The sequence below is a fragment of the Vipera ursinii genome (genome assembly GCF_947247035.1).
Source record: "Vipera ursinii genome assembly, chromosome: Z".
In the NCBI taxonomy this organism is placed as follows: domain Eukaryota; kingdom Metazoa; phylum Chordata; class Lepidosauria; order Squamata; family Viperidae; genus Vipera; species Vipera ursinii.
The window spans coordinates 90,986,419-91,000,681 of record NC_139517.1 but is presented as its reverse complement, the minus strand read 5'-3'; the positions used below and the strand labels follow the sequence as shown (position 1 = coordinate 91,000,681).

Below are 14,263 nucleotides of genomic sequence, written 5' to 3'. Positions count from 1 at the left end.
GAAATTAATGTAAGATTTCACATCCAAAATATTTCAGAGTTAAGCTCTACTGGGACAAGTAGTTCAGTCATCTGTAAAGAAATATTAATTCTGAAATATTTCTTGTATGTCCGCTTTAGTACTCCTTTTCTAATATGCAGCAAATACTATAGGTAGCACAAGTGACAGGAATTTCAATCACTAACAGGTGGGGTTGTAAAGTGACACAATATGTGACTGGATTCCTTAGTTAATTCAATTGCGGCATTCACTGTTGCTGTGCTGTGCCCAGAAGGTCTTTGCAAAAGGGTTGCTTTTGGCTTCCCCTCCCCCCTCCCCACCAATCAAGCCTAGCCCACGTGTGGCCCAGCAATCAGACCATCCAGGCCTCGCAATAGGAACAAGAAGACAGCATGTGTCTGCTGGATGGCACAGCCCATGACGGAAAGGGGTCAAAAGGGCACAGATGTAGTGTGGATAGGCAGATGGCAGAAGTTGATATGTGCTCTAAATGCATAATTTTGGTCCTATGATTGCAAATGGCACTGCAATGGCTGTAACTTTGAACATGGATTGTAAGTCCCATCATTCTTAACTTTGGTCACTGAATGACTGTTCATAATTCAAGGACTATGTGTATACCACCATAAGAAGAGAGTGTTTAGGTTTAATTACTGACAAAAAGTACTGTATTCTATGAGCTAGTCTAGAGTCTGCATTGAACATATTTAATTCTGTTCACTTAAAAGATGTGCATCTGCATAAAAGTTAACATATAGAAAATTGATAATATACTGTTTATGTGATTATTATCAGTCAACTAGTGATATAATCAGTATGATACAAGTAATCCTTGCTTTACAACCACAGCCCAACTAGAATCTCTATCACAAAATGATGTGGTGAAGTAAATTATGACCAATTTATGACTTTTTTTGCCATGGTTGTTTCATATAGCCATTAAGTGAATCAAGCCTCCTCCATTGGCTTTGTCAGAAAGTCTAAAATTGTGCTCGCATGATGCAGATACCGCCACAATGCAAATATATGTCTATTGCCAAGTGCCTAGATTTTGATCATATGACTTGTGGGAATTCTACAATGATCGTAAGTGCAAGGACTGGTCATGAGTCACTTTTTTCAGCACCATCATAACTTTGAATGATTACAATAAAATTGTTATTTCATTTTTTAATCTTGGTTCAAACATGAAGGTGTACATAAAAATTACTTGTGTGGATATAACTCAAGAAGAGAGAAAAACAGATTTACTTTGGGAAGCTGAAGTGTAAATTTTACTTTAAGTATGGCCATCATATCCTATATCAGACATGTCAAACACAAGGCCCGGGGGCTGGATCTGGCCCGCAAAGTGGTTTCATGCGGCCTGTGAAGCCATCCTGGAAACAGTGAGGGAAAGGCCCCCACTGCCTTGGCCCTGGCCCAGAGACCCTCCTCCTGCCAGAGACCCTCAGATCTGTCCCACTCCTGCCCAGTCCCCCATAGGCACCCTTGATGCGAACGATGTAGAGCTGGCCATGCCCACTAGGTAGGCCATACGCACTTTAGCCACGCCCACCCAGGCCACACCCACTCAGCCCCCTGAGGGCAACCGCAATGCTAATGCGGCCCTCAATGAAATTGAGTTTGACACCCCTGTCCTATATTAAGGATTGGGGGCTATTCTATATATGATACAAGGTATGAAACAGAAGTAGGAAAAGAAATACCTGCTTCATCCAAAGTCAAAATAAATAAACAACTTCATATACCTGCATGAAGTCACAGAGCTTATTAGGCTATCAAGCTGTTGTTGAAATTGGCAACCTATTTGTTGTGTTCTGCCAGTTTGGAACTCAGGGAAGAAATGGTTTCACAGACTATAAAAGTACATTATTAAATCAAACATGACTCCTGGTAAACACATGGACACATCTAGGTAGTGTCTTAGCAGTTTTATACATAGATTGCCATTAGAATTTTTTCAATCTAATATAAAACCCAATAGAGATATTCCTTCACTTATGATCACGATTAGGATCAGATTCTTAGTGATTGACCTAAACAGTTGTTAAGAGAGAAGTTGTGTGACTGTTTTGCTCAACAATCACATATCTTATGGGTTGTTAAGCAAAGAGTCCCAATAAGGAGTACGGGGTGCTTTTTTTGGGGGGGGGGGAATGGGGATACCTCTAGGAGGCTCCATGCAGGAGCTAAAAAGCTTATTTGGCAAAATCCAAGAAGGATTTTCATCCTCTGAGCAAAGAAACAGACAGGTGTGGCCTGCACTACACTTTGACTGACCTATGGCATCCTGAACTTCTTATCTTATTCATTGCCTGTCTACTGTCTGCTTAGATTTCGTCTCTCTCTCATCTCTTGAGACTTGCTGAAAGAGTTGCCTGCCAAAGGACTTTGGCTTCCCTCTATGCACAGAAGGGAACTCCACTGGTGATTTGCAGGAATGGAGCTCAAATCTTCATTTCTGCATCCTGCCGAAGGCGTTCAGCTCTTTTTGCAGTTTCAGCTAGCCCCCTAGAGTAGACCTAGGCATTTTATGGCCCTGGGCCACATTCAGCCCTTTAGCTGTCCCTGTTCAGCTCACATTGAGGAGGGAAATAGGATATTAGAAATCACATGTAAATAAGCACACTGCAGAACAGAAGAAGCTGATTTGGTCCAGCTCTGTGCAATTTCTGCGCACTACTTCAGTTGGCTGGCAACTGCAAGTGGGCATGGAAAGTGCTTTTTTGCACCTGTACACTGCTGGCCCCTGGAGCAGTTGAAGTGACAGGGCTGAAGATACCAAATTAGATTACAATGGTCCAACCCTTCACAATACCCCAGCTTCTCCTGTGGCCCCTTGGGGAAATTAATAACCCTGCCTTAGAGACAAATGAGTCCTCTGAAAGGGCAGCAACGGCTTGCAACCTTCCCTGTCAACTTCCCATTTGATTTTGGGGGAAAGCTGGCAGGAAAGATTGCAAATAGTAATCACATGATAGCGAGGGGCTCAGTAACTGGCCATCAGTGCAAAATAGGTTGCAAAGCACCCAGACTGCAATTACATGACTGTGTGAGTGGTGCAACATTTTGCCATGGCCTGAAGTGCTAAGTACCCATTTCAAGGCCATCATAACTCAGATCATCATTACATGAACAGCCTTTAAACTGAGAATTATATATATTGGTTGCTCCAATCCAAGAATTAACCTGTTGCGATCCTGTTTAGCCTCCAAATGTAGATAAGGAAAGTGAGATGCCAATTATCACCTTATAAAACTTAAGTCTTTTGTTCAAACATTCAGAATCCTTCAAATGATAAGGGAAATTCCAACTTGCAAAGAGAAACTGATACTAGAAAATGTGCACTTCCCAAAACTATTTTACACTTAGAACTTTTCCTAGGAATATGAGAAATATGAAACCAGAGAATCCTTACATTAATGGATGTGTGTATCTTTAATTCCCAATACGAACTACTATGTTAGTTCTGAGGCCAAATCTGGGGGAGGGAAGGAGGGAGGGAGAGTTCATACATTTGCCCTTCATTCAGAAAAAATGGAAAACTGTTGGTTATTTTGCCAAACAAATGAGCAGCGGATGGGAGCAGGGCAATGGAGAAGAATAGGTGGGTAAAATGGCTGCCTCATTTTAGTTTTTCTCATAATGTTCTTGTTCTTTCCTTCAACATTTTATCAGAGGTCCATAGTTGAAAATAGCAATTTCAAACTATTTATATGCAGTATCATTGCCGTAACCGAAGAACAATAATTTTATGAATCCTATTATAGTAGCTCCAAAATCTGTTTCCCAATGATTACTCATTTTGCTATTGGTTATTTTTGTCAAAATTATCATTTTCTGTGGCAATCCCCATGGTTACATCATTGGTTTTTAAATGTTTTGACACATGAATGGTTCTGTTTAAAAATATTTTAATAAATAACTAAAAACTGACCACTAAACCCCACTAGTGAAATTTAGTACTATGTGAGAACTGTTATATCTGTTTCCTCAGGCTAGAAAACACACAAATGCACATTCAGCTACTGCTACAGAACCCTTTTACATTAATGCACACATGCAACCAAAGCCTGATCAACTTCTTTCTCCATCTTTCTATTCACGGTTACAAGGCAGAAGCAAGTAAGTATACTAGAAATGCCTCCTCCTAGAGCACCCCTGTGGTCCACTGGTATTAACACTATAACTGCTTCTTAAGATTAATTTACAAAAGTAGTATTTAAAATTCCACTTCATATTAGTAAAAACTTCCTATTCTAAGGAATACTTGAATTAAAAGCAGATTTTATTTTAGAGTCAATTTTTCAAAATGTTAGAACAAGAAAATTAAGGGAATTACACGTGCATAATTATGGTTTATTTCTGGGATGGCATTCTACAGGATAAACAATTATTACTGTAAGAATGGTAAGCTTACATTATATTGTAGGACCGGCTCAAATAGAAAATCATTCTGTTTTACAGGATATAACTAATTTAGAGGTCAAAAGAGCAGTGACAGTACTAATGGTAGAACTAGTTCAGCTGTATTTGTCTCTGTTTCATTGTAAGAAATATGGGATGAACATTAACTTCCTTTTCCACCTAAGTATACTTATAGGCCAATCTTTAAACTTTGTATCAGCATACACTGATACTACTGGTTAATTTTCCAAGTATACTGCTTATCTTATAATCTATGTCAAAAGCCATTCTACTGTATTTCTATGAAAACAAAGCACCAGTATTTTCAATTACTTGCATTTTATAAAAGCTGGTTATGCATATTATAAAGTAAAAGATAAAGATGCTCTTGACACTAGTAACTGCATCTTGGCAGCTTATTATCAAAGTAATTTACTATTGCCTTCTTCCAATACAGTTGGAAGAATCCCAGTCCAGTTAACCAGCCTGGAATTCCCTGACAATCTCCCTCCATATACTAATCAGAGCCAACAAAACTTATCTTTTGGGATTATCCACAGTCAGTTTGGTACTGCTATTCCTTTAGACATATTTTATGGACTTTTTAATACAATGATAATATGAAAGCCAATATGGGGAGGCTACATAATGAACTCAAAACCTTTAATCCCTTATATAGAACTAGATTTCTGAAGAATATTTTTTAAATATCAATCAGATTTTCAGTATTTTTCTTACCCATATATTAAAAAAATTATTAGACAGTTTAAATTGTTTTTTTTAATTATTCAGTAAACCAGAACATACATTTTGTGCAGAAATCTGATTTGAATACAATATGTATATGGCAATCCTGTAGTCTATGTATATCCTTCAAGTAGTTTCTACAAGTACTAAAGTTGCTTTGTTTTTTATCACCAAATTTAACTCTCTTATATAAATGTTACCAAATGGAATGGCAGATGAAGGCAGCTCCTTTTTTCTCATAGTTGTTCTTGGTCCATAAAACATTTGACATAATTACTATGAAAAACAATTTAAATTAAGAGGTCAAGAAGCAAACAGTCTCATCTCTTGAGCCATCTCCCTCTTCCAGTTTCCTAAGTCACAAAGCTTCTCAATTTGGGAATTTGGGTGGCAGAGATGAGTTTATAAAATGTTCAGACAAAGAAAAGGAAGGCTTAACCTTGGTACCAGAAGTATAAGAGTTAGAAGATTGTTTATATGTTTGTTTTAATGTGCAGGAACAGTTCATAATATACCAGGCACTGCTATACATGAGCTTGGAGACAAAAGGATTGCTGACTATACTTGTTTCACTTCTAATCATCTGTTACAAACTAAAAATACATGGTTAGGATAGTAACACACATACACATTCCCCCCAAAACACAGAGACACATAGATTAGTATCTCTCCTCAAAACAAGAGTAATACTTTCAAGAAGATTCTAATTTTAGGGATAAATGTCATACCTGTGAAACTTGCAAGTATTAAATAATATTTATATTCCTCAAGGACTGACTCAATATAATGTAGCCCCAGCCAGCAAGAATCAGATTCCACTCCAAAGCTGAACTATTCAGATGATACTAATGTTATTTGAATAATCAGTCTCTGGTATGTATATCACCCAACAAAGTAACAGCTGCCGAAGCAAACCAAATACTATCTAAAAGGCATGCATACAAAGATTTCCAATATGCATGCATGAACTTGTTTTATATAGTTTTTCCCTTTTGTGGGAAGTGAAAATCATAGCTAAGAATACTACACATTCTTTTCAAACATGTGGTTAAATAGCAGCACTGTTACAATGTCATTTCCAAGTTCTGAATAAAGTAACCTAAACTTTCATAATATAGTAAGATATTTTCTATTATTCATAAACTTGTGAACACCAAAATATTACATTCTTGCGATCCCTTGAGGTTTCCTAGTAAGTTAGAAACCAGTTTTTGAATATAACTATATTATATATATTTTGCTCTTCTCCATCCCCTCTGTTTCCTCTTTTAGTCTATTTGGAATATGCAGACCACTCTCACCCCACAAAATTTTACAATTTGCCTGTCTCCGGATTTCAACGAGCATTCAAGAACACTAAAGCTCTATACTGCTTTTCACAGAAGTTAGAAAGGTTAATTCTTTAAATATTGATGCAACATCTTTTAATTTAGGCGCTCAAACTGCTGGAATGCAATGACTTCTTGAAACTTTTTCCATAGAAAAAGAGGTATACTTCTCGCAATAACTGGCCCTACAAATGTAATTTATATTTGTAAGAATATTGAAACCATTAATATGAGAATAGATGGATTAACAATATACCCTTGGTCTCACCAAACTAAGTGAAAGAAAAATATCTAGTAGAACAGAACATAAACTAGAATAATTATATGGAAATAGACATGTCACTAAATAGTTTGGAATTTTTATCTCACACAAAAATACTTGTTTTAATACAATTTTTTTCTTAATATAATTGTCAAATGACCAATTAAAATATTTAACCAATCAGATCAGTCCCAGATCAATTGGTACCAACTGTATACATTTTCTACTAAGAAACAGAAGTGGAAAAAGAAAGGAGGAGAGTTTATAATGCATTTTATTACTATTTTAATAATAAACTTAGCTAACTTAAAATTTATAAAATACCAATTAAACATATCTTTTGCTGTAAGGTTATTCAATTATCTATACAGATCTTTATACAAAGAACTTAAAAAAGAAGTTATAGAAGAAAAACCATTAGCAAGCAATGAAAGATATTTCTTCCCCAGAGAATGTTAGTTTCTTACTTAAAGAGGATTGTACACTTTTTAAGTGTTAACAATAAACATTATTTACAAGCAAAAACACTGTTTACATTATTTCATTGGGAAGTCTTTCCAAGTTCAACAAGACTTTATTTCCTAAGGTGCATAGAGCTATAGCTTATATTTTTATCTGGCCTTATACATATGCATTCTGTATTGTATTAAACATTTATATGTTTTCACAAATACTTCAATCATTGATGGCATTTTAAATAATTTTAGCAAAAATCTCCCCCATGCAAAGCAGTTGAATTTGCAAATAAAATAAATGTATTTGCAGATGTTGTTTTTCAACTAGATGCTTGGTATATTTTTTTCTGTATTCTCAGGTTTGAAGCAATAACACAATGAAATAAAAATGAAAATATATCAAAGAAATTTTCAACATTTTAGTATTTGGCACTGCTTGATAATAATATATTACAAACTCATTGTAGTTTCTCATTTTATAAAGTATGATGATGTTAATATTGGCTATTGTACTACTTTGCATGATACCAATTTGAAATGTATATCTTAAGAAATTTATTTATGGTACATATTTTCAAAACTGATAGTGTATACCTGGGAACTAGTTCTTAATTTTTAATGAATTTTTAAATAAGCTTATGCATAATGGATATTACTAAAGAGTTTACAAATGAAATATGAATGCTTAAGTATTCAGTAAGCACAGCAAAATAAATACCAGTAGATTTAACATACAACAGGTAGGGCAAATGACATTGGTAATTCTGCCAACTACCTAACCCTTACATTTCCAACTAAATTTCTTTAAATAGGTTTTGTAAATTTTAATTCTCAATATGAGATATCTAATTTATAGGCCTCAAACTTTTTCTGAAGGTCTTTAAAAAGATTTTTAAAGTTTTGTTTTGAAGATTTGTTTTCATTTAGTTAATATTCATAACTAGGTTTAGAATCCTAATCATTCAGGAGGTGAAAACAGATGTACTGTCCCAAGGTTAAGTTGCTCTAATAGGTAGATTCATATGTATCAACTCCATAAAAACTGTACTGCTAACTACTCACTTCACCAAGTTAACAAAAAAAGGCTAATTATGTATAAACAATATATTGTCATAAAAATTTAACTGCTGTCTACTATATAAGAATATTTTTGATGAGAAAATACTTCAACTTCAAAGTTGGCCCTTCTCAAAATAACAGTATCTTCTCCAATTTCAGACCACCAACCTTGGAAGATGACAAACCTCATATATTCTTTTACATTTCAGCATGCTAATTCTTAATGTTAAATTATTTAAAGTTCATTGCCTTACAAAATATTTTAATGTTTAAACTTTAAATTACAACAAATTTCACTACAATCACAACTTTCTTGACAGCTTTCCAATAAATTACTAACTTCAGATTAAAGTACTTTCTCAATCTCTTATAAATAACACAATTTTCAATTTAGACATTAAACTATTATGTGTATGTAATAAAATACCTTTGTCTTTTGGGAACTGAATGTTCAACTTCTAGGAGTTTACCATGCAGCTCCACTTTACCTGCAAACAGTAACACAACTCATTATAGAATGAATTATGTGCTCTCTCACGCCTTCAAATCTTCTAATGCCCTCATGAATTGAATATGTAATGATGCAGAACACGACAAATACAACACATTTATGGGTTTTTTAAAATGTTGTAGGATAGTGGGAAAAGTCACAAAGGTTACTTTAGAAGAGGCCAAAATAAATGCTCAAACTAGTACCCAAGAGGTTTTCCTTATTTAAAGTGGATGCTTCATTATTTAACCTGCGCTTTCCAAAATGATATGTGGAAACGTTAACTGCACAAAGACATACACATATGTATGTCTCCCTTGACGAAAAGAACAGGCCTCTAATAACTTGTCACGAGGAAACAGGAACTGCTGGTTTCAGTGAAAAATGAGCGCGCTCCCCACGCGTTTTTTTCTGGAAATACACCCTCTTATGTCTTCTTTCATATGCCTACTCCCAGTCACCGGCTGAGACAAGGCTTCCTCCCCCCCACCCCCAGCTCAGAGGTGGAAGAGAGTGAAAACAGGACTCAAATGAAATCATTCAGTGTAACCAGCCTCACCCGTTCAGCCCGCCAAGTCGTCTTTCACACAAAAACAGGATGTAGAAAAAGAGCGGTCGAGATGCTCAGTGAATGCCTGAGAGCCAAAACGAAAAGCGAAATGACACCCAGAAGCGAATTGGGCTTCCAGGCCTCGACCTCTCTCCTGAAAGAGGCAGGACGCCCAGGAGGAGGAGGAGCCCTTTGTTGTTTTCGCTTTAAACAGCCAAAGTTTGGCTTCTAAAGTGAGAAGGAATCAACTGCCCCGCACTCGATAACTCTCCCCTTACAAATTCGAAATAAATGGGGAGGGGGGGTGTGTGATTGAGAGAAGCCAGAGAGAGAATCTTCGGGCGCGCACGCTTTGCGCTTCCAGCAAAGCTTAAGGCGCCGCACGTTTTCTCCATGCAAAGGCTCGTGTTTCCATTTCCACCTGCCCCACGGACAACTGGAAAGTTACATCTCTCTGCCGCGGTACTCCCGTGTGCCAGCGTTTAAACCGAGAGGGAGCCCCCCCCCTGCGCCACGAAGTAGGTGGCTGCGAGTTGGGCCCTGGCTTTTGCGTTTCTGCGCGCGCGCCTCCCTTTTCTACTCCTGTGGGCGACGTTTAGCGCGCCTCCTCTCCCTCTCCCGCACGCCCGTTTTCTCGAACACATTTGAAACGCTGTTTTTTTTAAGGGGGGGAGAGAGAGAGAGAGCAAGCAGCAAATTCTCCGAGCCCCAGCGGTCTTGTAATTCCTACTCTCGATGCTTTTTCTTTCCTCCGAAAGAAACGGCGTGAACCCCAGCCATTCCCGCGTTACCTGACGGAGTGCCCGAGGGCTGAAAGGAAGGAGAAACAAACCTCCTCGAGCGAATCTAAGCACTGCTCTCTCGGGGCCCCCAATAGCGCGGCTGGAGTCCTTCCAGACTAACTGGCAGCCTAATATATCCCAACCCCGCACCGGGGAAAAAAAAAAACCCGTCAGGAAGAGCCTTCGGACCAAATTGAGGGGTTATAATCCGGGAGTAGGAATTTTAGATCAAAACGACGAGGGCAATACGCAGAGGGGTGGGGCAGCGAGAATTCTTACCGGGGGGAGGTTATTGGAGCAGAGGAAGCCAGCTGATGGCGCCCTGAAAAGAGCGTAAGGGTAGTAGGAAGAAGCCAAGGCTGGGATGGCTGAGGGGACTTCACCCACCTGAAAGTGCCTCGATGGCCTTCATAGCCCAGTTCTCGTCGGGGCAGTCCACAAAAGCGTATCCCGTCTTCACAAGAAACTGACCGGTGAAAGGAATCTTGGACTCTTTAAAGATACTTTCCAGGTCCATAGGGCACACGTTTTCGCCCAGGTTCCCGATGTACAGCTTATTCATCTTCTTAGTGAAAAACAGACCTTTGCTTAACGACAATTAAAGAAAACATGCACAGGCTGACTTGAAGCAACAACGGGGAAAAAAACACACCCCCTCAAATGATTCTTGGAATCAAAATAAGAGAGGGCGGGTGCAAAGAGAGAGAGAGAGAGAGAGAGAGAGAGAGAGAGAGAGAGAGAGAGAGAGAGAGAGAGAAGAGTTTTAACCGCAGCTTGTATCCGTCCGTCTCCCACCCACCCCTCTCTCTCCCTCCCGCTTCACAGAGGGGGAAAAAAAAAGCCTGTGCCCAAATACGTTTGCTGCGCTACCCGAAGCTACGGCAGAAATCACGATGCCTTCGGAACTGCGATGGCGGTTTTTAAAAAAAGGAAAGGGGGGAGGGGAGGGGAGAAACTACTTTTTTTATCTTACCCCCAAACCCCTTGCAAGCAGCAGGCGGAGTATGAAAATGTTACAATACGAGAACGCAGGCACCGCCTCTTCCAAAAAGAGAGAGAGGAGGGAGGAGGGGGAAAAAAAGAATCACTTGAATAGTCCGGCTTTTTGAATGAGCCACGTGTTCACACTACCAATCAACTTCTCACGTGAGGAATACGAACGCCTCAATTAGATAACAGCAGATTTAAGCTCAGTGAGTCACAAAGGGAGAGAAAGCGAGCTAGCTTTGGCCGTTCGGAAGATTTTTTTATTATTATTATTATTATTTAAAGAGCGAGATTTGATCGGCTAGGAGTCCTGACCGCGCGCTCCTTTCCGTTTACTACTTTCTCCTTTAGTTGCTGTTGTACACGAACTATTTCCTTTATGCCAAGTTTCTCTGCCTTTCGAGGCTCAGAAGCTCCCCCCCCCCCCGGATCGGGACAACTGTATAACTGCAATGGGTCAGGAGAGGCGAAATTCTCCCTACCTTTAATCTAGGGGAAAGGCAGAAGAGCAGGAAGGAGGCCAAATGTGATACAAAGACCACCCATTCGCCTTCCCCCCGCAACCGCTGGGGTTCCCCAAAGTGTGCCTGGGCCTGCTGAGAACGAGTTATATAGCTCCCAAGGAACCTCCTTAGGCAAAACACCGATCTCGGAGCTGGCCTTCCACTACAAATTCATGGAACGCTGCACTACTACCACTTTTGCCTGGAATTTCGCGTTTGGTGGCTCTGTCTAGTTGTCTTGTTCGCAATTGGCTACACGCCAGAGAAAGACCAAGGGGTCTCGTAGAGGGCGGGAGGAGGAGGAGGATCGACCGTCTCCTTGAAACAGCTCCCACCCATCCACCCCTTCCCTTCCTGCATAAAAATGTTTCTGGCAGTTTGATGAGCGTTCGTTGCATCGATTCTAGAGCTCAACATTATGAATCGGAGGACAAAGGGGTGGAGGCCAGTTGGAGGGTGATTAAAAAGTGGGAGTGCGCAGGGGGAGAGGACAATGTGCTCCTCTGGATGTCTCCCCCCTTCCCAAACTGTTTCCTTCCTCCATTATTTCAAATTTAGTAATGGTGATTTCTGTCTCAGAAAATGGGAGTGATTGGACAATATAAGCACTGCAATTACCATAGGACAGAGGAATCCATCCACCCCCATTCTCTTCCCCTCTTTGGTTCAAGGGACCATTCATAATTTTCAACATTTGTAAGTGTACAATGGTGGGTTTGTGGTGGGGGGGGGGGAGTAGAATGGTGTGGAGCCTGGTTCCAGGGGAAACAAAATGAAGCCTGAAGATGAAGACACAGTATGGAAATGAAAGCCAGCTCTGTATTTCATAGCTAGGAATCCAGTAGGTTTTCAGAATTCCCTTTAGTTGAAAGGGTTCATTTATTCTGCATAGATGGAGAAAGTAGTTACAATGGGTAGATTAAAACGGTTCAGCATTTGATTTAGTTTACAATGGCAATCCCTGCACTTTTTTTGTTAAAATATGCAGAAAATAGTAATACATATATTTGCAGGTAAACAAAACGATTTTTAGTTTGCAGAAATACTCTAAATTCTTTTTAATTAACACTTTTGCTATGGCTATGCTTTTGTCTAATCAATTATATAATACATACAAACACCTGATAGTTTTGATAGCACTTGTATCAGAAACATGTTTAAGAAGCAAATATAAATTGCTACCTTTTAACATTATCATCAATAAACAGCTTTCTTTTCCTGTTTTAGAACAATTTTTTTAGATATGAGAAAGTATTTTAACTGTTAGATCAGATCAACTTCCAATAAAATAATTAGAATGAATATGTCTTCTTGAATGCTACATTATCTATATCTTTGATTAATATTCTAAAGAAAAAGAAATTTTAAAGCAAGTTAAAATAGGAGCATACTGTCAAATATTTCCAAAGTTGTAATTTTAGTAACAATTTATAAAATACATATGCAATTATGTTTCTATAAATGTGACAAAAATTAACATAGTTTCAGGTGCTTTATGTTAATACTATTTAATATTTTCTTAACCAAAAAACTAAACATAGGGCATATTTAAAGTTTAATCAGACATTTATGAAATCAGCTTTTCTATGAAATATTTTAGTTTTGAAATTGATGAACAAACATGGTAAGACCCAAGGGTTAGTTTCTATAAAATAAGTACAAAAACTTTCATTTGGCAATAAGTATTTTTAAATATAAAATATGGATTTTACAATATAAAATGGTAATATAAAATATTTTATGATGAAAGATCCAATTTCTAAGAAAAGTATTGTTTTTAGCTCCTTCAAATTACAAGGTACATCTCAAATATTTGACAATATAATTTGCAATTAAAATGCTAGTTTATAGATTAACATTTCAAAGTGGTGTTCAGTTGCTTTTAAAAGGTTCACTATTGATAACACTACATGGTCACAATGGAATGACTGCTTTAAAACAATGCCAGAATTTTCCATTTTAACTTTTTAACAATCACAAGTTTTTTATATTAATAGGTATATTTTTATACTTTAATGAAGTTTGGTTAAAACCGATGCAATTCTTTTACGTTTTTAATTAACATTCTTTTTAAATTTTAATTGTCTTAAGGATCTGAATTCTGAAAGAATAGTAGCAAAGCTGAGGTAGAATGTTTAAAAAATATTCTGAAAATTTTGAGTTACGCTAAGATTTATTCTCAGGTATAGGCACACAAAGTACTGTAACGGTTCTTGCAATTGGAAAAAGGTAAATCTCTATTTGAAGAACTGAGATTTATAATGAATTCTGGTTTATTTTTACAGAATTAAGCTCCTTGGTTGAATATTTTAATACAGCTATCATTCATGCTATTTCTAGGAGTCCGGTAAAGTGAAGATAGAATTTTTTTTTTTAAAAAAAGCCCCACATTTCAGATGAGCAAGGAAAACAGGAGAAAATGGATTCCCGCAATTACAGGGGTGGGGGTAATTACCCTAAAGCAGAACTCTCAAAGTGTTGGAAAAAATGTCATTGGTCAGCTTTGCTTTCCCTCCCCCTTCCTTATTTTCCTCTCCGCCTCCAGCCTGAATTTAGCATAATTATAACTTCGCACAGCAAGTCATGGATACATTTAATCGGCTCAAAAGTATCCGCTGCTGATTCAGATGTGAACATCCGTCCTTTACTCGTTGTTGATATCACAAAGCATAATCCTATGCGAGTCTATT

The 14,263-nt window shown here is 37.9% G+C and overlaps 1 protein-coding gene across 1 annotated transcript in view; it reads right to left on the bottom strand.

The window, feature by feature from the left end:
* The window catches only part of IGF2BP3 (insulin like growth factor 2 mRNA binding protein 3), a 65,455-nt gene extending 54,753 nt beyond the window's left edge, over window positions 1–10,702 (bottom strand). Inside the window, 2 exon segments of the mRNA XM_083378680.1 lie at window positions 8,689–8,749; window positions 10,471–10,702. Coding sequence (XP_083234806.1) covers window positions 8,689–8,749; window positions 10,471–10,645 — 236 coding nt within the window. The 5' untranslated portion in view covers window positions 10,646–10,702.
* Window positions 10,703–14,263: the final 3,561 nt, after the last annotated feature.